The sequence below is a fragment of the Pongo pygmaeus genome, chromosome 4 (genome assembly GCF_028885625.2).
Source record: "Pongo pygmaeus isolate AG05252 chromosome 4, NHGRI_mPonPyg2-v2.0_pri, whole genome shotgun sequence".
NCBI classification, from domain to species: Eukaryota; Metazoa; Chordata; class Mammalia; order Primates; family Hominidae; genus Pongo; species Pongo pygmaeus.
This window is the reverse complement of record NC_072377.2, coordinates 184,444,105-184,469,417: the sequence shown is the minus strand read 5'-3', so window position 1 is coordinate 184,469,417 and position 25,313 is coordinate 184,444,105. Positions and strand designations below refer to the sequence as shown.

Genomic DNA, 25,313 nt, shown 5'->3' with positions numbered 1-25,313 from the left:
GCCAATATGGTGAAACCCCGTCTCCACTAAAAATAAAAAAATTAGCCAGGCATGGTAGCTACTCGGGAGGCTGAGGCAGAACTGCTTGAACCCGGGAGGTGGAGGTTGCAGTGAGCCAAGATCGTGCCACCACACTCCAGTCTGGAAGACAGAGACTCTGTCTAAAAAAAAAAAAATCCCGCAAAAGGATCCAGCTTAATGGTGAAAGTAAATTTAAAATTTTTATTTTGGCCGGGTGTGGTGGCTCACGCCTGTAATCCCAGCACTTTAGGAGGCCAAGGCAGGCGGATCATGAGGTCAGGAGTTCAAGACCAGCCTGGCCAACACTGTGAAACCCCATCTCTACTAAAAATACAAAAATTAGACCAGTGTGGTGGCAGATGCCTCTAATCCCAGCTACTCCGGAAGCTGAGGCAGGAGAACTGCTTAAACCCGGGGGAGTGGAGGTTGTGGTGAGCCAAGATCATGCCACTGCACTCCAGCCTGGGCAACAGAGCAAGACTGCGTCTCGAAGAAAAAAAAAGAATTTAATTTTTTATACCTCTTTTTTGTTGCAAAGAAATGTGCTAGAATGATAAATAAAAGGCTTCCAAACATATTATGTTAAAATAAAACATATTATGTGGGCTAAGTGTAAAAAGAATGCAAGTTCCAGGATAAAAAGGAATTTAAAATTTCTGTTAAAGCATTCTTTAAACAGTTGATGAAAGACAGCATATCGCTAAGATATTCAGATTCCACTGGCTACATTTTAAAAACTGATGTAACCATTTTATTTTTAAATGTTAATATTTATAATTCTCTGGAAGTTATATCCCCTGCAACAATAAATAGCACTTTTTTGCCCCTTTCTTCTTTTAAAAGAGTTGATTCAAATTAAATGTATGTAGCATTTATAAGACTGTGTTACCTAAATGTATTATTTCATATATTTAATTTAATAAAATTGAATTATGGTAACTTAGTTTACAATTGATAAACAAAAAAATGCATTATAATTTTTCATAAGCTTAAAAACTTAAGACGAAAAGTGCTAGGTGTCAACTTAAAAATGTGTGAGTGGGGGCCGGGCGCAGTGGCTCACATCTGTAATCCCAGCACTTTGAGAGGCTGAGACGGGTGGATCACAAGGTCAGGAGATCGAGGCCATCCTGGCTAACAAGGTGAAACTCCGTCTCTACTAAAAATACAAAAAAAAAATTAGCCGGGCGTGGTGGTGGGCACCTGTGGTCCCAGCTACTTGGGAGGCTGAGGCAGGAGAATGGCGTGAACCCGGGAGGTGGAGCTTGCAGTGAGCCAAGATCGCACCACTGCCCTCCAGCCTGGAAGACAGAGTGAGACTGTCTTAAAAAAAATAAAAAGCGTGAGGCAGGGGTTGGGCATGGTGGCTCACGCCTGTAAACCCAGCACTTTGGGAGCCCGAGGTAGGCAGATCACCTGAGGCTGGGAGTTCGAGACCAGCCTGACCAACATGGAGAAACCCCGTCTCTACTAAAAACACAAAATTAGCCTGGCATGGTGGCACCTGCCTGTAATCCCAGCTACTCGGGAGGCTGAGGGAGGGGAATCACTTGAACCCGGGAGGTGGAGATTGCAGTGAGCAAGATTGTGCCATTGCACTCCGGCCTAGGCAACAGGAGCGAAACTCTGTCTCAAAAAAAAAAAAAAAAAGTGTAAGAGGTTCACAGTATTTCAACATTATTTTGTCCAAACACCCAGTCTCAAATATAAAGCTTTTCATGACCTAACTCACCTTCTTGCCTTTAAGTCCCAAATTCAAAGAACTACTAGTGCTTTTGCTTAGTGCCCTAAAGGAAATCAAAGTCCTATTAAATGCCCTTTGATAAGAGCTCATGTCTTCATGCATAGCCACATATTAAAGATTTGAAATGTTCTTTCTTTTTAGATGGAATCTTGCTCTGTCACCTGGGCTGGAGTGCAGTGGCACAATTTCAGCTCACTGCAACCTCCGCCTTCTGGGTTCAAGTGATTCTCCTGCCTCCTGCCTCAGCCTCCCCAGTACCTGGGATTAGAGGTGTGTGCCATCACGCCCAGCTAATTTATTTTTATTTTTTTAGTAGCGATAGGATTTCACCATGTTGGCCAGGCTGGTCTCGAACTCCTGATCTCAAATGATCCACCACCTCAGCCTCCTAAAATGCTGGGATTACCAGTGTGAGACACTGAATGTGGCAAAAATGTTCTGGTTTTTTTTTTTTTTTTTTTTTTTGAGATGGAATGTCACTCTGTCGCCTGGGCTGGAGTGCAGTGTCACGATCTCGGCTCACTGCAACCTCCGGTGCCCAGGTTCTAGGGATTCCCCTGCCTCAGCCTCCAGGCACGTACCACCACGCCCGGCTAATTTTTGTATTTTTAGTAGAGACGAGGTTTCACCATATTGGCCAGACTGGTCTCAAACTCCTGACCTCAGGTGATCCACCCGCCTTGGCCTCCCAAAGCACTGGGATTACAGGCATGAGCCACCGTGCCTGGCCAAAAATGTTCTTAATAAAGCAAATTAAATTTGTTGGCCAGGTGCGGTGGCTCACGCCTGTAATCCCAGCACTTTGGGAGACCGAGGAGGGCAGATCACCTGAGGTCAGGAGTTCGAGACCAATATGGCAAACATGGTGAAACCCCGTCTCTACTAAAAATACAAAAAATTAGCCAGGTGTGGTGGTGCATGCCTGTAGTCCCAGCTACTTGGGAGGCTGAGGTGGGAAAATTGCTTGAACCCAGGAGGTGGAGGTTGCAGTGAGCAGAGATCACCCCACTGCACTCCAGCCTGGCGACAGAGGGAGACTCCGTCTCAAAAAATAAATCAATAAAATAAATTTAAAAAATCAAATAAAATAAATTTGTTTAGCCAATATGTGCAGATGCTCAGAGGGAAAAATAATTGTTTAGCCCAGCGTTCCTCAAATGTGTTCCACTGTAACTTTCAACAGCCCATGAAATTAGTGTTCCATGGAACACCTTTGGGGAAAGCATCTGGCTAAAGCTTAAGATCCACCTTAAAAGTAAATTCTTTTTTTTTTTTTTTCAGAGTCTCGCTCTGCCACCCAAGCTGTAGTACGATGTCACAATCTCAGCTCACTACAACCTTGACCTCCTGGGTTCAAGTGATTGTCCTCCTTCAGCCTCCCAGTAACTGGGATTACAGGTGTATGCTACTGCGCCCGGCTAATTTTTGTATTTTCTACTAGAGACAGTGTTTCACCATTTTGGCCAGGCTGCTCTTGAACTCCTGACCTCAAGTGATCCGCCCACCTCAGCCTTTCAAAGTGCTGGGATTACAGGCGTGAGCCACCACGCCTAGCCAAGAATCAATTCTTTAAAGCCTTCCAAACTTCACCAAAAAGGCATCCCCCTTCCTCAATATTCTCACAGGCTTTAGCCCTGAACTTGGCTTTGCAATGATCTATCTATCATCTGCTCCCACTTAGGCTCCGCGATACAGGTTCAGCATCTATCACGATTCCTGGCTCCAGCAGGACTTCAATGTTGGTTGAAAGAACCACCAACTGAACGCTGGGAATTGTGGAAAAGGAGTGGAAAATTCCCAGGTTTTTACTCTGGATGACTGGGTTAGGGAAAATACTTAGAAGGAACATATGATTTGGTAGGAAAAAGGGAAAGTCCTTTTTGGATATGTGGGAAATATATCCTGGAAAGATGAAAATGTCCAGCAGACAGCTGGAAATGTGGATTTGAAATCTAGAAGACAGATGTGGACTGGGGATTTGGAGAGTATTATTACAGGTGACAAATGAAGCTATGAAAGAATCAATAACATTACCCAGGGAAAAAAAAGAGTGAAAATGGTCAGGGATATAGTTGCCTAGAGAACACTAATATTTTTAAACTGCAAAGAAAGTTTCTCAAGCCATAAAACTAGGAATTTCCCTTGAATACTCCCCTCTCTTGCCCCCAAAACAAAGCCATCTAGTCCAGCAACCCAGTCCTGTCACCTCTGCCCTCAGGAGCTGTCCAAAACCCATCTCCTCTTCTCCAGCTCCACTGCTACCACCAGCCCCAGCCCTGGCATCTAGAGAGCTACAAAAGATTTATATGCATCAACTCCTGTCCATACCAACCCCAGGCATCCTCCACCTAGCACCAGAACAATCTTTAAAAACCTAAAGATCGGCCGGGCACAGTGGCTCACGCCTGTAATCCCAGCACTTTGGGAGGCCGAGGTGGGCGGATCACGAGGTCAGGAAATAGAGACCATCCTGGCTAACACAGTGAAACCCGTCTCTACTAAAAACAATACAAAAAAATTAGCCGGGCGTGGTGGTGGGCACCTGTAGTCCCAGCTACTTGGGAGGCTGAGGCAGGAAAATGGCATGAACCTGGGAGGCGGAGCTTGTAGTGAGCTGAGATTGCGCCACTGCACTCCAGCCTGGGCAGCAGAACAAAAACACCTAAGTTGGATCATATCATGTTTCTGCTCCCTATACTGCTACTGCTTCCTACTGCACTTGATCTGGTCCTAGGTGCCACGCTGCTCCAGACACACTGGCCTGCTTTCTGTTCTTCATGCCAGCTCAGAAGGGTCCTACCTCAGACATTTTGTACTGGTGGTTCTCTCTAACTGGAATGTTCTAAGACTTTCAGCTGACTGACAGCCTCTCAATCATCAAGCTCAAATCAAGGCATCTTAAGCTACTACTGTCATTTAGTATCCCATTACTCTGCTTTTAATTTTTGCTTAGCACTTATTATAACAAAATTAACAAAATTATTGATCTCCTCTTTCTCCATGACAGCAGAATTTTAATTTGTCCTATTCACTACTATATACAGTAGTTCCCTTGGTATCCATGGGGAATTGGTTCTAAGACCCCTGCCCAGCCCCACCAGGATACCAAAATCCAAGGATGCTCAAGTCCCTTATATAAAATGGCCTAGTATTTGCAATAATATATACACATCCTCCAGAATACTTTAAATTAACTCTAGATCACTTATAATACTTCGTATGATAGAAATGCTATGTAAATGTTATCATATTTTTATTTTTTAGTTTATTTATTTTTGAGGCAGGGTCTTGATGTCACCCAGGGGCTAAAGTGCAGTGACACAATCATAGCTCGCTGCAGCCTTTACCTCCCAGTCCCGCACAATCCTCCTACCTCAGTCTCCCGAGGAACTGAGAACACAGGTGCATGCCACCACGCCTTTATAGATATGACATCTTACTATGCTGCTCAGGCTGGTCTCGAACTCCTGGGCTCAAGAAATACACCAGCTTTGGCCTCCTGAAGTGCTGGAATTACAGGTGTGAGCCACCATACCCAGCTATACTTTTATTTTTATTTTTTTATTCTATTCTATTCCGTTCCGTTCTGTTCTATTCTATTCTGTTTTAGAGATGGAGTCTTATTATATTGCTAAGCCTGGTCTAAAACTCCTGAGCTCAAGCTATCCTCCCACCGCAGCCTCCCAAAAGTTCTGAGATTACAGGCACGAGCCACCACGCTGAGCTGCATTTTAAAATGTGTTAATTGTTGTATTGTTATTTTTTTACTGTTTTTTTTCCAAAAAATATTTTCTATCTACAGTTGGTTGAATCCGCAGATGCAGAATGAGCAGATATGGAGGGCTGATTGTACTCTGGCCTACAGCAGGCACTCAAATATTTGCTGCATTAATTAATAAGGGAAAATAGTAAGGAGACTGAGGAAAAAAGTCAGAAAGCTGAAAAGGAAATCAGAAGAGAGGAGAAGCTAAGAAAAGGAAGAAGTCACGAAGAATGATGACTAAGATGCCAATGAGGCTGGGTGTGGTGGCTCGCGCCTGTAGTCCCAACTACTCAGGAGGCTGTGGTGGGAGGATCACTTGAGCCTGGGAGGTTGAGGCTGTAGTGAGCAATAATGGTGCTCACTAGGCAACACAGTGAGACCCTGTCTCCAAAAAAAAAAAAAAAAAAAAAAAAAGATGCCAATGAATTTGGCAAGTCCATCCTTGGTGTCCTTTATGGAGGCAACTTCAGAGGAATAGAAGAGGTAGAAGGCATATTACCATGGGCTAATGAGTAAATGAGAAGTTCAAGTGGGAAGGGCAAAGGGAAGGAAGAATATGGAATACTATTTTGACAGTGAGAAAACACAGGACTTGTCAGTGTGGAGAATATTTGTTCGTAATTTCAAGCTGAAGGGAAATACTCAGTTGGGAAGGGAGATACTGAAGACAAAAAAGGAAAGAGGGTTCTAGACAAGGTCTCAGGCATTACAGGAAGAAATCAGACATCTTTTTAAAAAAACTAATACCCCACATGATTACAGTACAGTATCTGTTTTATATTCAGAAATATCTACTTCCTGGAAATAATTTGTTATTTCATAATTCTTACATGAGTTTGGTCTACAAAATTAACAGCTTTCTTAACTCTTAAAAGGTACACATGGGGTGTTTGGGAGCAGAGAGCTATGAGGTGTGCAGCATACTCTCAGGTGATTCAGAGAATAAAAGTCTGAGAGAGAGAGAAAGAGGCAGAGAGTGGGAGAGAGAGAATGTGCAAATGATAACAAATGGGGCACAACAGTGACAACAGGTAAATCTAGGTAACCAGATGTTCTTTCTACCAAACTTAGAGCTTTTCTCTAAGTTTGACATTACTTATAAATAAAAGGTTAAAAAAAAGAGAAAGAAACTTCACACACCTAAAACTAAAAGCAACTTCCGGCCAGGCAAGGTGGCTCACACCCATCTCTACAAAAAACTTTAAAACCTAGCCGGGCACGGTGGTGCACACCTGTAGTCCCAGCTACTCAGGAGGCTGAGGTGGGAGGACCCCTGGAGCCCAGGAGTTCAAGGCTGCAGTGCCCCATGATCGCGCCACTGGGTGATAGAGCCAGACCCTGTTTCAAGAAAAAAGGAAAAGAAATGAAAACCTAATAGACTCATTCCTTGAAAATTAGAATAGAGAAAAAGCCTGAAACAGTGTTTCTGATTCACCTCTAACAGACTAAGCAGATAGTGGCTAAGACTTCGCTGTGGTGGAATACCCTAAGAAAACGATAATCTGAAGTGAAGTAAACTCCAGCAGTAAATCTGATCCCTTCTCAGTCATACAAATGGGTTGCTGGTGAAGTAACTATGAAACGACTGCCAAACAGTATACAGTTCACTTGGAAAAAACTTAAGAACTTATAATATTCCTTATGTAAGAAATATTAATGAGATCAAATACATGGAGTTGTCAAAAATAACAATGACTAAGAGGTACCTTCTTTCTATCTCTTTGTGCAAAGCTGTTTTCTCCAAGCCAAAATCGTACATACTCAAGGACTCTCTTCCCCTCTGAATTGAAGGAGCCACTGTTTTCTTAATGATACTTATCTTCTGTTCCGATGACCCCATTCCAAGGCCAAAGAGCTCAGCTAGACTAACTTGGAGTCCAAATGCAAAGCATCCCTCTTCCTAGCAGAGACACAGAAAAGCACATCCACCATAGCGTTTAAACTCAAGAAATCCATAGGTCAAGGTTTAATGTGATAAAAAGACATCACCTTAACATGGCACATCTGATTAAGCTCTGATATCAAAAGGAATGACTGACAAATTAGATTCAAATTCTAACACACTCAGAATTAATTTCTCTTCAAATAGCCTGCCCAGTTTCCTCCACTGACTCAGGACTAAAAAAAATACAGGGTCTAAATTCTTAGAACAACTTTAAACAAAAATTGAATCATGACTAATACACCTTTTTTTTTTTTTTTTTTGAGACAGAGTCTCCCTCTGTTGCCCAGGCTGGAGTGCAGTGGTACAATCTCAGCTCACCGTAACCTCCATCTCCCAGGTTCCAGCGATTCTCCTCCCTCAGCCTCCCGTGTAGCTGGGACCACAGGCGCACGCCACATGCCCAGCTAATTTTTGTATTTTTAGTAGAGACGGGGTTTCACCATGTTAGCCAGGCTGGTCTCGAACTCCTGACCTCAGGTGATCTGCCCACCTCTGCCTTCCAAAGTGCTGGGATTACAGGAGTGAACCACTGCGCCCGGCCCCCACTAATATACTTTCTAGGGAGGGTTCAAGGCAACTATTTGTGTATTAAACTATGATTTTTATGAGCTTTCATTATTTACTTCAATTGCAATGACCACGAACTACTCTTAAAAGTCCTTCCTTACACAGGCCGAGCGTGGTGGCTCATGCCTGTAATCCCAGCACTTTGGGAGGCCGGTGCGGGAGGATCACGAGGTCAGAAGATTGAGACCATCCTGGCCAACATGGTGAAACCCCGTCTCTACTAAAATACAAAAAATTAGGGGAGCGTGGTGGCACAAGCCTGTAGTCCCAGCTACTTGGGGGGCTGAGGCAGGGGAATTGCTTGAACCTGGGAGGCGGAGGTTGCAGTGAGCCAAGATGGCGCCATTGCACTCCAGCCTGGCGACAAAGCGAAACTCCCTAAAAAAAAAAAAAGTCCCTCCTTACAAGAGTTGTTACTATGAGCCATGAAAGCTGGCTCACGAAGTTACATCAACTTGCTTTTTGAAGTTAGTGTACAGGAGGACAGATTACTGAGTAAAGCACTACCAAGTTTATATCAATAACTCAACAAACAGGCACTTAAGATGCACCTAAGATGTGTACTACCCAACTGTGAGCCCAAGCCCTCCCTGCCTCCAAGAGCTGACAGTCTAGTTGGAAAGATGCGACCTAAAGTAATAAATGACCATGTGCTAAAAATAAATAGCATAGGCCGGGCACGGTGGCTCACGCCTGTAATCCCAGCACCTTGTGAGGCCAAGGTGGGTGGATCACGAGGTCAGGGGTTCGAGACCAGCCTGGCCAACAAGGAGAAACCCCATCTCTACTAAAAATACAAAAATTAGCCAAACGTGGTGGCGTGCGCCTGTAATCCCAGCTACTCAGGAAGCTGAGGCAGGAGAATCGCTTGAACCGGGGAGGCAGAGGTTGCAGTGAGCAGAGATCACGCCACTACACTCCAGCCTGGGTGACAGGGCGAGACTCTGTCTCAAAAAAAAATAAATAGGCCAGGTGCAGTGGCTCACATCTGTAATCCCAGCACTTTGGGAGGCCGAGGCGGGTGGATTATCTGAGGTCAGAAGTTCGAGACCAGCCTGGCCAACATGGTGAAACCCCATCTCTACTAAAAATACAAAAATTATTAGCTGGGCATGGTGGCCAGCACCTGTAATCCCAGCTACTCGGGAGGCTGAGGCAGGAGAATCACTTGAACCCGGGAGGCGGAGATTGCTGTGAGCCGAGATCACGCCATTGCACTCCAGCCTGGGCGATAGGGCAAGATTCCGTTTCAAAATAAATAAATAAATAAATAAAAATAGCATAGATGATATGTTTCCTAAATGTTTTGACAAAGGAGATTCTTACTGCTGTCAGTTAGGGTGGTCAGGAACTAGCTTTAAGGCAGAAGAAAGAGATAAGCTGGGACAGGCAGGGTGGCAGGATTCTGAAAGGGATGGAGGAGGGTCCCACAGGCGGCCTTTAAATTTATGAAATACCGTATTTTCATGTCCACACTCATTTCTTTTTATTCTTAAAAGAACCCTGGGGGTGGCATGGTGCGGTGGCTCATGCCTATAATCTCAGCACTTTCAGAGGCCAAGTTGGAAGAAAGGATCACTTGAGCCCAGGAGTTCAAGACCAGCCTAGGCAATATAGTGAGACCCCATCTCTAACAGAAAAAAATCTTTTTTTATTTAGCCAGGCATGGTGGTGTGCAACCGTGGTTGGTCCCAGTTACTGAGGAGGCTGAGGCGGGAGGATTGAGGAGTCTTGAGCCAGGAAGGTTGAGGCTGCAGTGAGACATGACTGTGCCTCTGCACTCCAGCCTGGGCAACAGAGTGAGGGGAGGGCGGGGAAAGAACACGAGGAGATAATAAGCCCAACATGCCCCTAGTTTACAGATGAGAAAAGTGAAGATGAGAAGGCTTGACCAGTTGATACAATAAGCAGTGAAATCTGAGTGGTTTTTTTTCTTCTAACCCAGCAATCAAGGCTAGTGTGGAAGAGAATGAGAAAAATAATTCGACCAGAGCAGAGGACCTGTGAGGGACATTAAAAGATAGGTTAGGTCAGACTGGTCCCAAATGCCAAACCAAAGACTTTGAACTTCATCCCTTCAAGCAATAGAAGGAGTTCCAGCATTTCGAGAGGAAGGGAGAAAGAAACTGAATGCCTAAAGACTGGTTAGTTAGCTAGGGACAGGCACTGCAATAGCCCAGGTGAGAGATAATAAAGGTATGAATTTAAAAATACACATAACAAATTAGATTTTAACATTTGTTTTAAACTAAAATCACCAAGAAAACCACTGAAAAACCTTGTCTCTTTTGTAAATCTGTTTCAGGGAGAAAAACCTCTAACCAACAAATTTCAGGAACATTTACTGAGAGCCCAAAGGGAGTAATAATTGACCAACAATCTAACATCATCAGAGATTTTAAACAGGCCTGATAAATTAAAACTAGAATTGTCAACGATATTGCAGGAATCTCAAGTTCACAAAGTTCAGGCTACCCAAACAAGGAATACTTACATGCAACTCATTGAACATTTTACTAAGTTTTCCAAAGATTTCTTGATTTTCCATTCAGAGGAGTTTGAGTTGGTCAACCAAAGGCCGACTTATTTCCATATGAAAGCCCTGACCCTGCTTACAGCACAGGATCTTGTAAAGGGCAAGGACCCAATAAACATTTGCAGAATAAATGAGGCCAGGCCTACGGTGCGGGAACTCCCTCCATCACAGGCGACTCGAATGCTAGTCTATTTCGAATAAAGATCTCAACATCCCAGAATCAAGTCTGGAAGAAAAACCCTCCGGTTACCGTTCGCCAGCCTTCCCAGATCGGGCCTCCTGCAAGGCCCTCACGGTGCTGTTTTCCCAAAGTAACGCCACCGTGCCACTTCCCGAAGCTGACAACCTCTCAGCTCCCTGCCATGTTACCCTCTCTCCAGCCAGATCCAGGAGTCGCGGACGCCTGGGGAAGTCTCCCAGCGGCCCGATCCGTGTCAGAGGAAGCGTTTTCGGAAGAGGGAGCTGCCGCCACGACAAGCGCCTTCCCGCGCCCTACTCACCGTGGCCGGGCGGCCGTGCTCGGGGCCGTCAGCGGCGTCCAGGCGCGGCGCCGCGGCGGCGGGCGCCGGGGCCGGGGCGGCGGGCGCCGGGGCCGTGGCGGCAGGCGGCTGCCTGTGCTTGCCGGCGCGCTTGGCCTTGGCCTGGATGCAGCGCTGGTGCAGGGCGAAGGTGTGCTGGCGCTCCAGCTCCAGGCGCTCGGGCGACACGGCCTCGTAGCGGGCCTCGCAGGTGCTGTGGTGGCGCCGGCACAGCTCGATGCGCCGGCGAAGGCGCTCCATGACCGCGCTGTGCCGCGGCAGCGCGAACTCCGCCATGGGGCAGGTGGGCAGCACCATGGGCCGCGGGCTGCACGGGCCGGGCCCGGGGCCGGGCCTCTCGGGGCCGGCTGGCACCGCGGGCTTCGCTCCCCGCGGCTACCCCTGTCCACCTCACGGCCGCGCCATGCCCCCGAGGGCAGCGGAGCGGGCTCGCGCGCGGCGGCGGGTTTTCCTCCTGCCCCGCTCGGCCCGACCCCCAGCCGGCGCTTGCTGCCTACCTCAAGCCTCGGCCTGTCCCCACCGCCCCGGCCCCATTGTTTTCCGCGCTACAGCCGCGGCCGCCATCTTAAAATTGTTTTCGGGACTCTCGGAAGAAGGCGGGGCCTCGGTAAGAGACCTTGTGCGTCACGACTGATGAGCAGGGGCCCTGGCCAATCAGAGAAGGAAGAACCGGCCGCCCGAGGGCGTGGGGACGAGCACGCAAGTGGCGCGCTCGGGCTCCAGAGCGGTATTTAAAAGGAACTCTCAAGCGAAGGGCGGAGGGAAGCTCCTGGGCGGGCCTTAGTCCTGGGGGCGAAGCTAAGCGTGACTGACAGGAGCCCGTCCTAGAGGCGGCTATTGGTTTCCTGCACAGCGCCCGCTGAAGGCAGGCCCTTCCGGCTCCCCCGAGAAAAGGGCAATCTGGCAGGCGAGTGCGGCGCAGCTGGCCAGTCCCTGTCGCCCGCCTGGCAGTACAGAGACCTTTGTTTTTTTTTTATTTTTTAAATTTCGACTTTCATAAACTCTAAGTAGCCACGCTATTTTAATGTCAGCCGTTTTACTTTGACCTTATTCCTTGTATCCAGCCCCATAATTGGTCAGAATCGTCTAGTGAGCTGGTAGTTTCCTCTTGCACCATCCCGAATCACTGGTAGTCAGTTTCCACCTATTTATAAAAGCCCGAGCAAGTTTCAAAAGTGCAGTATTACTCACTACTTAAAAAAAAAAGTCCAGAAGATGTGAGCAAAAGCATGCAAGAGTCCAGCTCCATTAGGGGGAACTGGAAATGCAAAGGACGACGTTTCACCACAACCTCCGCCTTCCGGGCTCAAGCGATTCTCCTGCCTCAGCCTCCCGAGTAGCTGGGATTACAGGCGCGCGACACCACGCCCGGCTAATTTTGTATTTTTAGTAGAGACGGAGTTTCTCCATGTCGGTCAGGCTGGTCTCCCACTCCCGACCTCAGGCGATCCGCCCACCTCGGCCTTCCAAAGTACTAGGATTACAGGCGTGAGCCACCGCGCTCGGCCAAAAACAGTCCCTTAGGTAAAACTGAGTTACTCAACAAAACCAAGCCAAGACAAACTATGCCCCATTATTAAAACTAATAGGCAAAGGGGAGTAGAGGAACTGGAGCAATGAAACAGTGTTAGTACTAAAACTAGATAGCGTGATGCCAAAGGATATCAGGAACTCTAGATATGGGCACTCTAATTGCTAAAAGGTTAAGCAGGAGGTGGCAGGAGGCTGCACATTGAGATACACCATCAGTAGTTCAAACATTTGTTACTCTAGCTTTTTACTAGGGCTCATGAGGTTTTATTTTAAAATCAAGAGGAAACAACAATCAAACATGTCTTCACACAAACGCAGCAGAAAAATACAAATCCTAATGTTTTAAATGGAGAAAGTGGGCCACCAAGGCAAAAGTGCCATAATGCAGTCCTCCTTTTTTTTTTTTAGCATTCAAACAGAAAATTTACACCAGAACTAAACTATTTCTTTAATAGAAAAAATAGTAACTAGGAGCACTACATTCTGTGTACATACTTTATTAGTATGTAATCTAAAAATTTAATATCACATAAAAAACTGGGCTTTCAAAAATATCCCTGAAGTATTTAAGTATATGTAAAATAATGGAGTCTCATTCTGAACAAATAATTTTCTAATAAAAATTTCAAAGTTCAATGATTCCCCTAAGTCTTAAAGAATATTATCTGCAAATTATCAGTAGCATTCCCTCCTTTTCTGAGCTGCTGTCCACACTATTATACAACAGAAGCTACTGCACCGAAATCATGTGGGCAGGAAGAGGCAAGGGCTAAACATAAAAGGCTGCATCAAACTCAGGTGGTAAGATAAAGTCATTATTTCACTGTCCATAATAGTTTCTGCCTATTAGTGAACTCTCACATAGTGGCCAATTATAGGAAGATCAACCCACTAATTGAACATAGTAACACACACACACTGAAGGTTACTATGAAGAAATTCAGTCAAAAGCAAACACTTAACACAGGGCTTTAATGTAACACCATTTAGTAACATGACAAATTGAAAAGTGAGGAGTACTTTGTGGATAAGAAAATGGAGGAACACATCTGATGGAGAGCGGGCATTTGACAACAATGGAACAGGTAACCAGCATGTAAAATCATAATATAAGTGTCTTTTTAAGAGCTGAAAGCTGCTGCTGGTCATTCATTAATGTGTCAGACATTTAATTAGGATGCTGGACCTTCAAAATAACTGAAAAAAGAACCAAGAAAACGCGTTTTTGTTTTGAACAAACTTTACTAAATAACCCTAGAAAGGCAATGAATGATCTGACAATTTAAGCTCTAATGATTTAAAGCTCAGCTAGAAGAAAGTGAGGCATGACATATACTGTCAACGGAGGGTGAAGGAGGCAGATTTCTGGAAATGCAATCATCCCACACATTTGCTTCAAGGAGAAACCTGCAGACATATTTTCAGGTCTTGCTAAGTAACAACTGTTTATTTGTAATCAATACATTTGGGAAAGTCTGCTATGTAGCTAAGGTCACTGTGACCACAGAACAACAGATGAAAAGCAAAAAGCACTGAACAGCAAGAAAAATACATCCCATCCTCAAAAGAATTTAAGTGAACCAGCTTAAAAAGAAAAAAAAAATAGATACAGCCTTCATCTTTTACAAATATATTTCCTTCCCAATACCTTCCCAATATAAACACTGTGGAGTGTTTATATATTCAGTGCAAGAAACAGTATCATCGGTACATTTGAAAGCCTCTAAAGAACAACTAAAGCTAAAATAACATCTAACTCTGAATATGTTTCAGTGTAGAGTAATAATAACATTATTACACTATAGTGGTGTGGGAGAGGCTCTGATAGCACCCATCTGCATTCCGCATGAAAAAACAAACCTAAGATCACTTTTTAAAAAATTCTACAAGCCATGTTAAAAAAAAATTTGAACAAGACTGCTTTATTGTGTAATTTATGACACAACTGTTACATGAATTGCAAATGAAGGCTTAAAATATTTAGCAGCTACAAAAAAAACAGATAACTCATGCTTCATGTCACTCCTCCCACAAATACTTCTAGTCTGTTCAACTGCAGTCAATTCTGTATTGGCTCACCTGTGAATCAGACTTCTAAAGTCTTTACACAGAGTAAAAGAAATGGATAAAAATCAAAGATTGTATTCTATTCTGTACTTTGACCCTGGAAAGGTATGGGTCTGCTTAAAAGAAAGAAGAAACATACACGTAATCACAATAAAGCTTAACATTATGCAGGGCTTATAATCATTTTCAGCAACGGACTGCAAGCTGCACTGTGAAGAAAATGCATAGCAGAGGAGAAAGCTGGGGATTTGAGGAAATAGGTAAGGAAAACAGTGTCAACACACAGTGGAAGAAGTGATGAAGACATCTACTCCGGAGCTCACGTGCCATGCCCTGCTAGCGTTCCTTAACAAGCCACCTGCTCCAGAAGGCCACAGCCTGACCCTCCCAAGTGGAGTATGAATGCCCAAGTGCCACATGAAGCCACCTCCTCCACTACCGCAAAGCTGTCTGGGAACTCAGCTACAGAACACACGCACTTTCTGGTCTAACCAACATCAAGTGAAAGATTTTTTTTTCTTATATATCTATTTTTAATACAACTTAAATGCAACTTTTATATAAATTTGGGCTTCTATTCAGTCCCTCTCCTCAATTTCCTTAGGAGGAACTGAATAATGGAAGCAAACAAAACAAGATTATAACCACAAATGACTGCACTTTAAACGTGATTATCAATTTTGAGGGACAGAGATGTGAATGTTTTACAATACCAAACTTTAAAAAAAAATCTATTATAAAAACTGCAACTCATCTCCCTAACATTTTTAAATGGTGGTATTATGTTTGCACAAACAGATTAATACATTAAATTAAGCCAAGATCTTAAAGACTGGCAAAGTTCTATCATTCTATTTTAAAAACAAAGATGTTAAAAAAAAAAAAAAAAAGAAGTTAGTTTGCTTCATGTTACATTTCACAACCATTATGTTAAATGTTTTCTTTTCTACAGAAACAGGGTCCTTTATATCACAACTGCAAGTATTTACTGCTAGATGTTTAAAGTTACACAGACTAGTGTTCAACTGGAGCCTGCTGATGGTGATGTCTTGAAGTTTTCTGAATGTCAATCTAAGGTGTGTCAGGTCCTCTCCTAGGACCACTCTTGCCGGGGAGGAGGGAGAAGAAATCACAGATCAAGCTCTTAAGATTGTTTCACTCTCTTCGTGGCTTTCTGTTTCTTGGTGATCTGTTCAAAATTTCATCCTCCTATTGATTGAAAAGAAATTCATTATAATTAGCACATTTAAAAAATAATAAAAGTTCACCATATTTTCAAGATCAGCCAGGCTGAGGGTAACTTATTTGAGGAAAAAAATGAGGAAAATGATTAGAAGAAAATGCACCAAGAAGAATGGTTGTCTCAGAGGTGGTGGAATTATGCCTACTCTAATTCAGTTTAGTCTTTATTGTTTTCTATAAACATACACTTTTCTCAGTCTAACCCATAAACATTTTCTTAAAAAAGGATCAGACACTGTGATTTCTTAATCTTGCTTAATCCCAAACAATCTACTGGCCTATGGCACACTAGCCCCATTCTGAGGATAAGAAACCAAGGGTTCATGAAGATGGAAGGCTATCCAAGTAGACTGACTCCAAGGCTGCTGCTCTTTGTACTCTATCACAAGTTGCTAAGATTGCAAATTACCCTATGAAAATATTCTCTTTTTTTAAATGCACCAGAAACTTTTTAACGTGTGAGGGAGTTTGGGGGAAACATGGTCTCTACTTTTAAGAATTGCATTCTAGTTAAGACAGAACATATCCATGGAAAATATACAAAAGATACAGATAGCAATGACCTTTATTAATAGGAAGGCAGAGTTGTAGCTGGAAGTAAAACCTGAGGAGAGCTTTCCAGGAGAGACCAGATTCAGACACAGAGGTGCTGGGTAAAGGACTTTAGTAGGCAATGGTACAGAAAATGACTGTTCCCTTTCTCTCATACTCTATATATCCAATCTACCACAAAACCAAGATCCAGATCCCCAACTAGTTCTCATACACTCTGTTCCTCTCCTGTCACCCTTTATGGGGCCACCATATCTTTCCTAGATGATTGCAGGGACCTCCTAACTGGTCTCCCTGATTCTCCCTGGTAGATAGGAAACACAGCAGACACAGTCATCATCCTGTGACACCTGTGTCCAGTAGCCTGTGATGGCTTCCCGCTTCACTAGGAGGGAAAGCCAAGTCCACACAACAGCCTGTCTAACCCGGAGCCTTCTCCACCCTTCTTTTCTCCACTCTCTCTGTCCACTCACCATACTGGCCTTGTAGACAACCACTTTAGGCCTCAATACTGGCTGTTCTCTCGCCTGGAATGCTCTTCCCACTTACATCCCCATGGAAAAGTTCTCTACCTCTTTCAAGTGTTTGGTTCAATGTCATCTTTCGAGTAAGGTTTTAACATGGTGACCCGCCTACCTCTAGCACTTTAAATATATTTTCCTGTTTTAATTATTCATAGTTTCTCACTTCCTAATATGCTGTGTTGTTTACTTCCTTAAAATGTTTACTGCTCATTGCCTGTTTCCCCCAAGTAAAATTTAAGCTCCCTAAAGGCAGAGTATCTTTGTCTGTCTTACTCACTGACAATGCCTGGCACAAAATGGGCACTCGACAAATGTCAGTTAAATGAATGAATGAACACATCTATGGACAACGGGGACAAAAAGTTTAGAACACAGTGATTTGTCTAAGAAATACTTTTCAGGGCACAGTAAGGAGAGGCAAATAGACTGTTAATGACCCGAAGTTTCCTTCTTAGCAAGCATTTTATTTTCCCCCTACAACCTTGTGCTTATTCCAGAAAATCATTTTCAGCTAAAAAGATACTCTTGAGATTAATATGTAGCTTAAAATTATCAAACCAAACACTGACCTGTATCACAAAGAATCCCACTTCAACAAAATTGGCTTTAACAGAATTTTTACTGCCATAAGCCACTGTAAACTACCCTATTAAAATATTACCTTTACATAAATATACCTTCAACTTGGAAAAACAAAACGTGTGACCCCTTTCCTTTACCTCTGCTTTAGGTTTTCTGTCTTCCTCCTCTTGACTGACAGTGCCACCATCTTCTTCAGCATCACTTTTCTGTTTCTCTTCTAAGACAGAAGTTAAACAACTGAGCAAAACCTTATTATTTTTGGTGATTATACATTAGCATTAGAACACATCTCTAGATCTACAATTTTTTTTTTTTTTTTTTTTTTTTTTTGAGACAGAGTCTCGCTCTGTCGCCCAGACTGGAGTGCAGTGGCGCCATCTCGGCTCACTGCAAGCTCCGCCTCCCGGGTTCACGCCATTCTCCTGTCTCTCAGCCTCCTGAATAGCTGGGACTACAGGCGCCCGTCACCACGCCCAGCTAATTTTTTGTATTTTTAGTAGAGACGGGGTTTCACCGTGTTAGCCAGGATGGTCTCCGTCTCCTGACCTCATGATCCACTCGTCTTGGCCTCCCGAAGTGCTGGGATTACAGTCATGAGCCACCGCGCCCAACCACTTTTTTTTTTGAGATCGAGTTTTGCTCTTGTCACCCAGGTTGGAGTGCAATGGCATGATCTTGGCTCACTGCAACCTCTGCCTCCAGGTTCAAGTGGTTCTCCACCTCAGCCTCCAGAGTAGCTGGGATTACAGGTGCCCACCACCACGCCTGGCTAATTTTTGTATTTTTAGTGAAATGGGGTTTCACCATGTTGGCGAGGCTGATCTCGAACTCCTGACCTCAGGTGATCCACCCACCTTGGTCTCCCAAAGTGCTGGGATTATAGGCGTGAGCCACCTTGCTCCGCCAACAATTTTTTTTTTTTTTTTTTTTTTGAGACTGAGTCTCGCTCTGTCGCCAGGCTGGAGTGCAGTGGTGCAATCTCAGCTCACTGCAACCTCTGCCTTCCGGGTTCAAGTGGTTCTCCTGCTTCAGCCTCCCAAGTAGCTGGGACTACAGGCACCCGCTACCATGCCTGGCTAACTTTTTTATTTTAAGTAGAGACGGGGCTTCACTGTGTTGGCCAGGATGGTCTCGATCGACCTCATGATCCACCCACCTTGGCCTCCCAAAGTGCTGGGATTATAGGCATGAGCCACCATGCCTGGCCAACAATTTTTTTTTTTTTTTTTTGAGACAGAGTCTTGCTCTGTCACCCAGGCTGGAGTGCAGTGGCGCAATCTTGGCTCACTGTAAGCTCTGCCTTCCCAGGTTCACGCCATTCTCCTGCCTCAGCCTCCTGAGTAGCTGGGACTACAGGTGTCTGCCACCACGCCCAGCTAATTTTTGTATTTTTAGTAGAGACGGGGTTTCACCGTGTTAGCCAAGATGGTCTCGACCTCCTGACCTCGTGATCCGCCTGCCTCGGCCCCCCAAAGTGCTGGAATTACAGGCGTGAGCCACCGCACCTGGCCAACAATTTTTTTTTTTAAGAGACAGGATCTCGCTGGGTCTGGTGGCTCACGCCTGTAATCGCTTGAATCCAGGAGGCAAAGGCTGCAGTGAACCGAGATCACACCACTGCACTCCAGCCTGGGCAACAGGGCCAAACCATATCAAATAAATAAATAAATAAACAAACAAACAAATAGCTGGGCATGGTAGCGCATGCCTGTGGTCCCAGCTACTTGGTGGGGTGCTGAGGTAGGAGGATCACTTGAGCCTATAAGGTCAAGGCTGCAGAGAACTGTGATTGTGCCATTGCACTCCAACCTGAGTAACAGAGTGGGACCTTGTCTTAAAAAATAAGAAAGAGAGAGAGAGACAGGGTCTCACTCTGTTGCTCAGCTGGAGTGCAGTGGCACTATGCTGGCTGACTACAGCCTTAAACTCCTGGGCTCAAGCGATTTTCCTGCTTCAACCTCCCAAAGTGCTAGCATTACAGGCTTGAGCCACCACGCCTGGCTAAAAACAATCCTTAACTTGACTGTAAAGGTTTAACAACATCGTAGGGTCTTGGCTTAAAGCAGATTTTCTGGACTCTATTTCTTACCAAGTTTCTCTTCTCCTTCCTCCTCCTCATCTCCCTTGTCCTTTTCCTCTTCCTTCTCTTCTTCCTCTTCCTTCACATCCGGTTGAGGTGCATCAGTTTTCTTATACTCCATAGCACTGGTCTGTTTCTGAAATGTTCCCCAAAGTACAATTTTGTTTACATGTTCACGTATTATGTTATATAATTCCTGAATGCCTACAGGCAAAGTTCTGTTCCAGGCTGTATACAGGGATAGATATACAGAAACGAATAAGATGTAATTCCTACCCTGAAGAGCGTGCGTGTATGTGTGTGCGTGCACATGCGCTTGTGTGTTTCAAGGTAGAACAATAAACACAAAAGGGCCAGGCAGGAAAATACAGCTCAAAAAAGTCAAGGGGACTGAGGCACATATACACAGAATAGTGGCAGAGGCTGAGGCTGGAAAAGGAACTTGGGATCCAGTTACAAAGTGCTATGAATGCCAGATGAAGCATAATCCTCATTTAGTAGAAGTAGAGGCCAAAATAAGACTTTCTTTTTTTATGATAGCATGCAAAAAAGGCTAAACAAGAAAAGCTAACAATCAGGCTGTGGTACCCCAACATCAGGCTGTGGTACCCCAACATACTGTTTTGAGAGTGCGGAAGGTGAAGGCAGAATGGATAATGAGGAATCAAAGACTGAATCACAAAGAATAGAAATAGCTATGCCAGCAGGCAAAGCTGATTATTGCCCAAGTGGCTAGTTTTGTGTCTAAGTTTATTGTTGTTTTTAGAAAGTTGCTGCCGAACACTATGGAGAGTAACAGATTAGGATAAATAATAATAGCAACCAAGGGGCTATAAATCCTGCTCCCATCTGGGCACAATAAACGGCCACTGAGGAACAGTAAGTAAGCTTTCTGAAGTCAACACCAAACATGGCTCAGTCATTACTGAGCCACTACAAAGAAAACCTCAGGCAACATATCTTAGTTATTTTTAATAATCACTAGAGTGATGTCTCTAAAATTGATTCTAAAAAAAAAAACTTCCTACCTTTCCAGAACAGCAGAAGAGGATAACCAGGAACACAGGAAGGGCTACAGTTAGAATATAGACTACCCACAGCCACGGGCGCTCTTCAGCTGCCTCAATCATCTGCCCCACAACGCCTGGCTGAAAAACAAGACAGGACTGATTGAAAGTTCCGGCTTTTGACACCAAACATAGGCCGTGTTGTTTTTCTGCAGTTCAGTTATGGCATGGCACTATGCAAGACCTTCTTTTTCAGAGAAAATGTTCATAAAATGTAAAAAAGAAATTAGAGAAAGCCTCCATCCTCTTGCTCTCCTTATAATCAAGATGATTTCACTCTCATAGGTGCAAAAGCTGGCTTCTACATCACCTGCAAAAGGCTCCCCTAACCTCAGGATCCAGTGAATTTCTTATCTCAGTATCCCTGGCTCTCCAATTCTTAGATCGGTCACATGACCAGTTGTTTGAAAATTCTATATGTAGTGTAAACCGAGATTCAACATATAAGAGTGCATTAAAATATAGCCTAAATGACAAATTTTGAAATATATACCCAGACAAATAATAAAAAAAAAACCCTGAACATAACACAAATAGACTGTAAAGCCGCTACATTAGACTAATGAAATCATGCCCCAAAACCCAATATTGTGTCTTTTGCAGGCATATGGTTATACTTTTTATGCCAATATTGCCAAATAAAGAAAAAAACCTTAACACAGACTTTCACAAAATAACAGCTCCTTACAATAACAGATACAAATGTACAAGCAGCAAACACGGACCTCAGCAGCCCCATCAGCAGCTTTCTTCAGGCCCCATCCATCATTGGCCCAATCATCGACTATTCTTCGATCAGCACAAATGATAAAGTTGTCAAAAAAAATGTCAGAGGTCATGGACCACAGCTCCAAACCAATAGCACTAAAAGGAGTCATTCTGAAAGGTTCCAGATCTTCAAAGAAATCTGGATTTGGTATTTTCCTGGGTTTCCAGATTCCCTAGAAAAAAATGTTTCAGAAAATCATTTCAGATAATGATCAACGAAAGTTTATGGTGAATCTACTGTAAGAGAAATTTTGCATAACAATGGAGAGAAATGCCAACTTCATGAAACTTGAAATAAGCAACAGGAAAATAAATAATAAATGCTACGATTGTTTTACGCACTCTGCCCCTAAGACTGCAGGACTCTAACTACTTCCAATTTCTACTATCACCCATGACCTTGGTCCAAACCAACCCCTCAAGTTCCTGGCCCATTCAACAGCCTCCACTCTTACCAACTGCTAATGAGAGTGGGAGCGTAAGTCAGTACATACTTCTTCAGTGGTGATTTAAAATAAAACGCACATGATCATCAACCAGCTATTCACTTTTAGATAATTACCTAGAGAAATACAACATACACTCAGACATGTACAAGGATTATTACAGCAGCAGTGACTCTGAAAGCAAAAGTGACAATCCACCTAAATGGCCACCAACAGGAGAACAACTAAAGGGCAATTTCTTTTTCACTGTAACCTCTGCCTCCTGTGTTCAAGTGATCCTTGTGCCTCAGCCTCATGCCTAAGCAGCTGGGACTACAGGCGTGTGCCACCATACCCAGCCAATTTTTGTGCTTTTAGTAGAGATGGTGTTTCACTATGTTGGCCAGGCTGGTCTCGAATGGCTGATCTCAGGTGATCCACCCACCTCGGCCTCTCAAGTGCTGGGATTATAGGTGTGAGCCACTACGCCCAGCCTAAAGGGCAACTTTTTTAAAGTAAAACTTTTATCTTATTGTTTGACTACACAATTAAAAATACATTCACATAACATCTTTAAAGACTATGAGGAAAAAAATAAAAAATTTACAAACAGAAAAACATGTATTAGTATATGTATATATACATATACTATGCCAAGATCCTGCTGAAATGTTTTCACAGTATCAGACCAGCTTCTCCTGTTTCTGTATATGTATATACATATATTAGTATTTGTATATAAATAAAGTACAAATTAATGATTATAAGTAATTTTAATTGCCACTCTTTGTAGAGATTATAAATAATTTTACTTGGCTAGAAAGATAAAGGAACAAAGGTCTGAGGGTGTATATTTTTGCATGAGGCCTAAAGCTTCACAACCTTACTACTTGTATCCTTACCATCTCCTTTGGGCCTCAGTCTTTTTATAGTTGCAAGCATTGAAGCCAAGCAGTGAGCTGACTTGATGTAGTCAAGATGCTGACTCAAACCACAGTCCTCTACCCACCACATCACAGACTGTCCAGACTCAGCTGTGGATCCTATGGCTGAAGCAACCCTGGCACCCAAGAGCAGGGTACCCAAATCAACAGTTTTCCATTTCTCTTTTCCTTTTGTTTTTAAATATAGTTACAAAGCAACTATGAAAGTTATTCTTGGCTGGGCACAGTGGCTCCCGCCTGAAATCCCAGGACTTCGAAAGGCGAAGGCAGGTGGATCACCTGAGGTCGGGAGTTCAAGACCAGCCTGGCCAACCTGGTGAAACCCCATCTCTACTAAAAATACAAAAAATCAGCCAGGTGAGGTGGTGCACGCCTGTGCTCCTAGCTACTCAGGAGGCTGAGGCAGGAGAATCGCTTGAACCCAGGAGGTGGAGGTGGCAGTGTGCCGAGATTGCGCCATTGCACTCCAGCCTGGGCGCTAGAGTGAGACTCAGTCTCAAAAAAAGAAAGTTGACCGGATGCAGTGACTCACGCCTGTAATCCCAGCACTTTAGGAGGTTGAGGTGGGCGGATCGCGAGGTCAGGAGTTCAAGACCAGCCTGGCCAACATGGTGAAACACCGTCTCTGCTAAAAATACAAAAATTAGCCAGGCGTGGTGGCAGGTGCCTGTAATCCCAGCTACTCGGGAGTCTGAGGCAAGAGAATCGCTTGAAACCGGAAGGCAGAAGTTGCAGTGAGGCGAGATCACACCACTGCCCTCTAGCCTGGGTAGAAGAGCGAAACTACATCTCAAAAATAAATAAATAAATAAATAAATAAAGTTAAAGAAAGTTATTCACTCCAGTTTCTAGGTTTATCTTTGCAACACCTAACCCATTAAGCTCTCTTTCAACTTAGGAAGTCTACTTTCTGCTTTTAATTCAACAGCTTGAATATAATGACCAACCTGGCAGCCTTACTCTAGATAAAACTTCTATCTGAATACAAGCAGATTAATGAAAGCAACTCAACCATCAAGAGGCACAAACCTGGTAACTGGGATTGTCAATCATAGGAGGCTTCCATTTGCCTTTATAATTGGGGTTGTCAATCATAGGTCGCTGCCAGACACCACATCCAGGTGCTGACTCACATTTAGGGTTGGCAATCTGAGGAGCCTCCCATTCTCCATCCATGTCTTCATCCCTATGGAGGTACAAACAACAAATTATAAACAGGTTCTGTGATGCAGGGCTTTGAACAGCTGGCTGGCCCAGGGCTGCCAAGATCCTGCTGAAATGTTTTCACAGTATCAGACCAGCTTCTCCTGTTTCTGTATTTCCAGTAATAACAGTTTTTCAGGAAAAATTTATTTTTTAAAAAAGAAGAAAATATAATTAAAATTGTCAAATTCTACCCTGAAATTAGGGAACTTGGCTATATTTAAGTATTAAGTTTGACTTCAATAAAAACAGGTAACTTATGCTGGGTGTGGTGGCTCATGCCTGTAATCCCAGCACTTTCGGAGGCCAAGGCAGACAGATCACTTGAGGTCAGGACTTTGAGACCAGCCCGGCCAACACGGTGAAAGCCCGTCGCTACTAAAAATACAAAAAATACAAAAATTTGTCGGGTGTGGTGGCGCACACCTGTAATCCTAGCTACTCGCACGGCTGATGGAGGAGAATCGCTTGAACCCAGGAGGTGAAGGTTGCAGTGAGCCGAAACTGCGCCACTGAACTCCAGCCTGGGAGACAGAGTGAGACTCCATCTCAAAAAAACGAACAAAAAAACCCAGGTAATTAAAAAAAGTTAACAGAAGTTCTTACCAATCCTCAGGTTTCTCTGCGTCTGGATCAGGTACATACTCGGGCTCATCATCTAACCAGCCTTCAGGTTTTGTGGCCTCTTCATCTGGAATCTTAGCAGGGGCATCTTCATCCCTTAAACACAAAAGAAAAAGCCAGTTATGACAACACTGGTCACAGTATAGTACCACTTTGTGGATCAGAACAGAGTATTCTAAAAAAATTTGGTTTTAATCTCAAAATTTAAAATAATTCCTCTTAGAAAATACTTGTAAATCATATATCTGCTAAGGACCTAGTAAAACAACTCTTTACAACTCAATAATATAAAGACAACCCAATTTAAAAATGGGCAAATGATTTTAATAGACATTTCTCCAAAGAAGATATACAAATGTATAAATATACAATACGAACATACAATAAGCATATGAAAAGATGCTTAACATCATTAGCCATCAGGGAAATGGTTCAAATCAAAACGATACCACTTAGTACCAAGTTGGCTATAATAAAAAAGACTCATAAAAACAAATGCTGGAAAGAATGTAGAGAAACTGAAACCCTCATACACTGCTGGTGGGAAAGTAAAATGGTACTGCTGATTTGGAAAACAGTTTGGCAGT

General features: G+C 43.7%; 2 protein-coding genes across 7 annotated transcripts in view; both read right to left on the bottom strand.

Annotated features, from left to right (window-relative positions):
• Positions 1–11,705, bottom strand: part of MAML1 (mastermind like transcriptional coactivator 1) — a 52,047-nt gene extending 40,342 nt beyond the window's left edge. Inside the window, exon 1 of one of the 2 annotated variants that reach the window (XM_054489394.2) lies at positions 11,077–11,705. In XM_054489394.2, the coding sequence (XP_054345369.1) occupies positions 11,077–11,412 (336 nt within the window). In that variant the 5' untranslated portion in view covers positions 11,413–11,705. Of the gene's footprint in view, positions 1–10,534; positions 10,568–11,076 lie in introns of those variants that run through there. The other variant, XM_063665393.1, reaches the window with a different exon arrangement.
• Positions 11,706–13,601: 1,896 nt separating this feature from the next.
• The window catches only part of CANX (calnexin), a 49,271-nt gene continuing 37,559 nt past the window's right edge, over positions 13,602–25,313 (bottom strand). For all 5 annotated transcript variants that reach the window (XM_063665392.1, XM_054489388.2, XM_054489389.2 and 2 more), the window contains exons 9-15: positions 24,709–24,822; positions 23,929–24,085; positions 21,488–21,703; positions 20,724–20,843; positions 19,705–19,831; positions 17,753–17,832; positions 13,602–15,924 (exon numbers count right to left, since the gene is read on the bottom strand). In XM_063665392.1, coding sequence (XP_063521462.1) covers positions 15,871–15,924; positions 17,753–17,832; positions 19,705–19,831; positions 20,724–20,843; positions 21,488–21,703; positions 23,929–24,085; positions 24,709–24,822 — 868 coding nt within the window. In that variant the 3' untranslated portion in view covers positions 13,602–15,870. The remainder of the gene's footprint in view (positions 15,925–17,752; positions 17,833–19,704; positions 19,832–20,723; positions 20,844–21,487; positions 21,704–23,928; positions 24,086–24,708; positions 24,823–25,313) is intronic.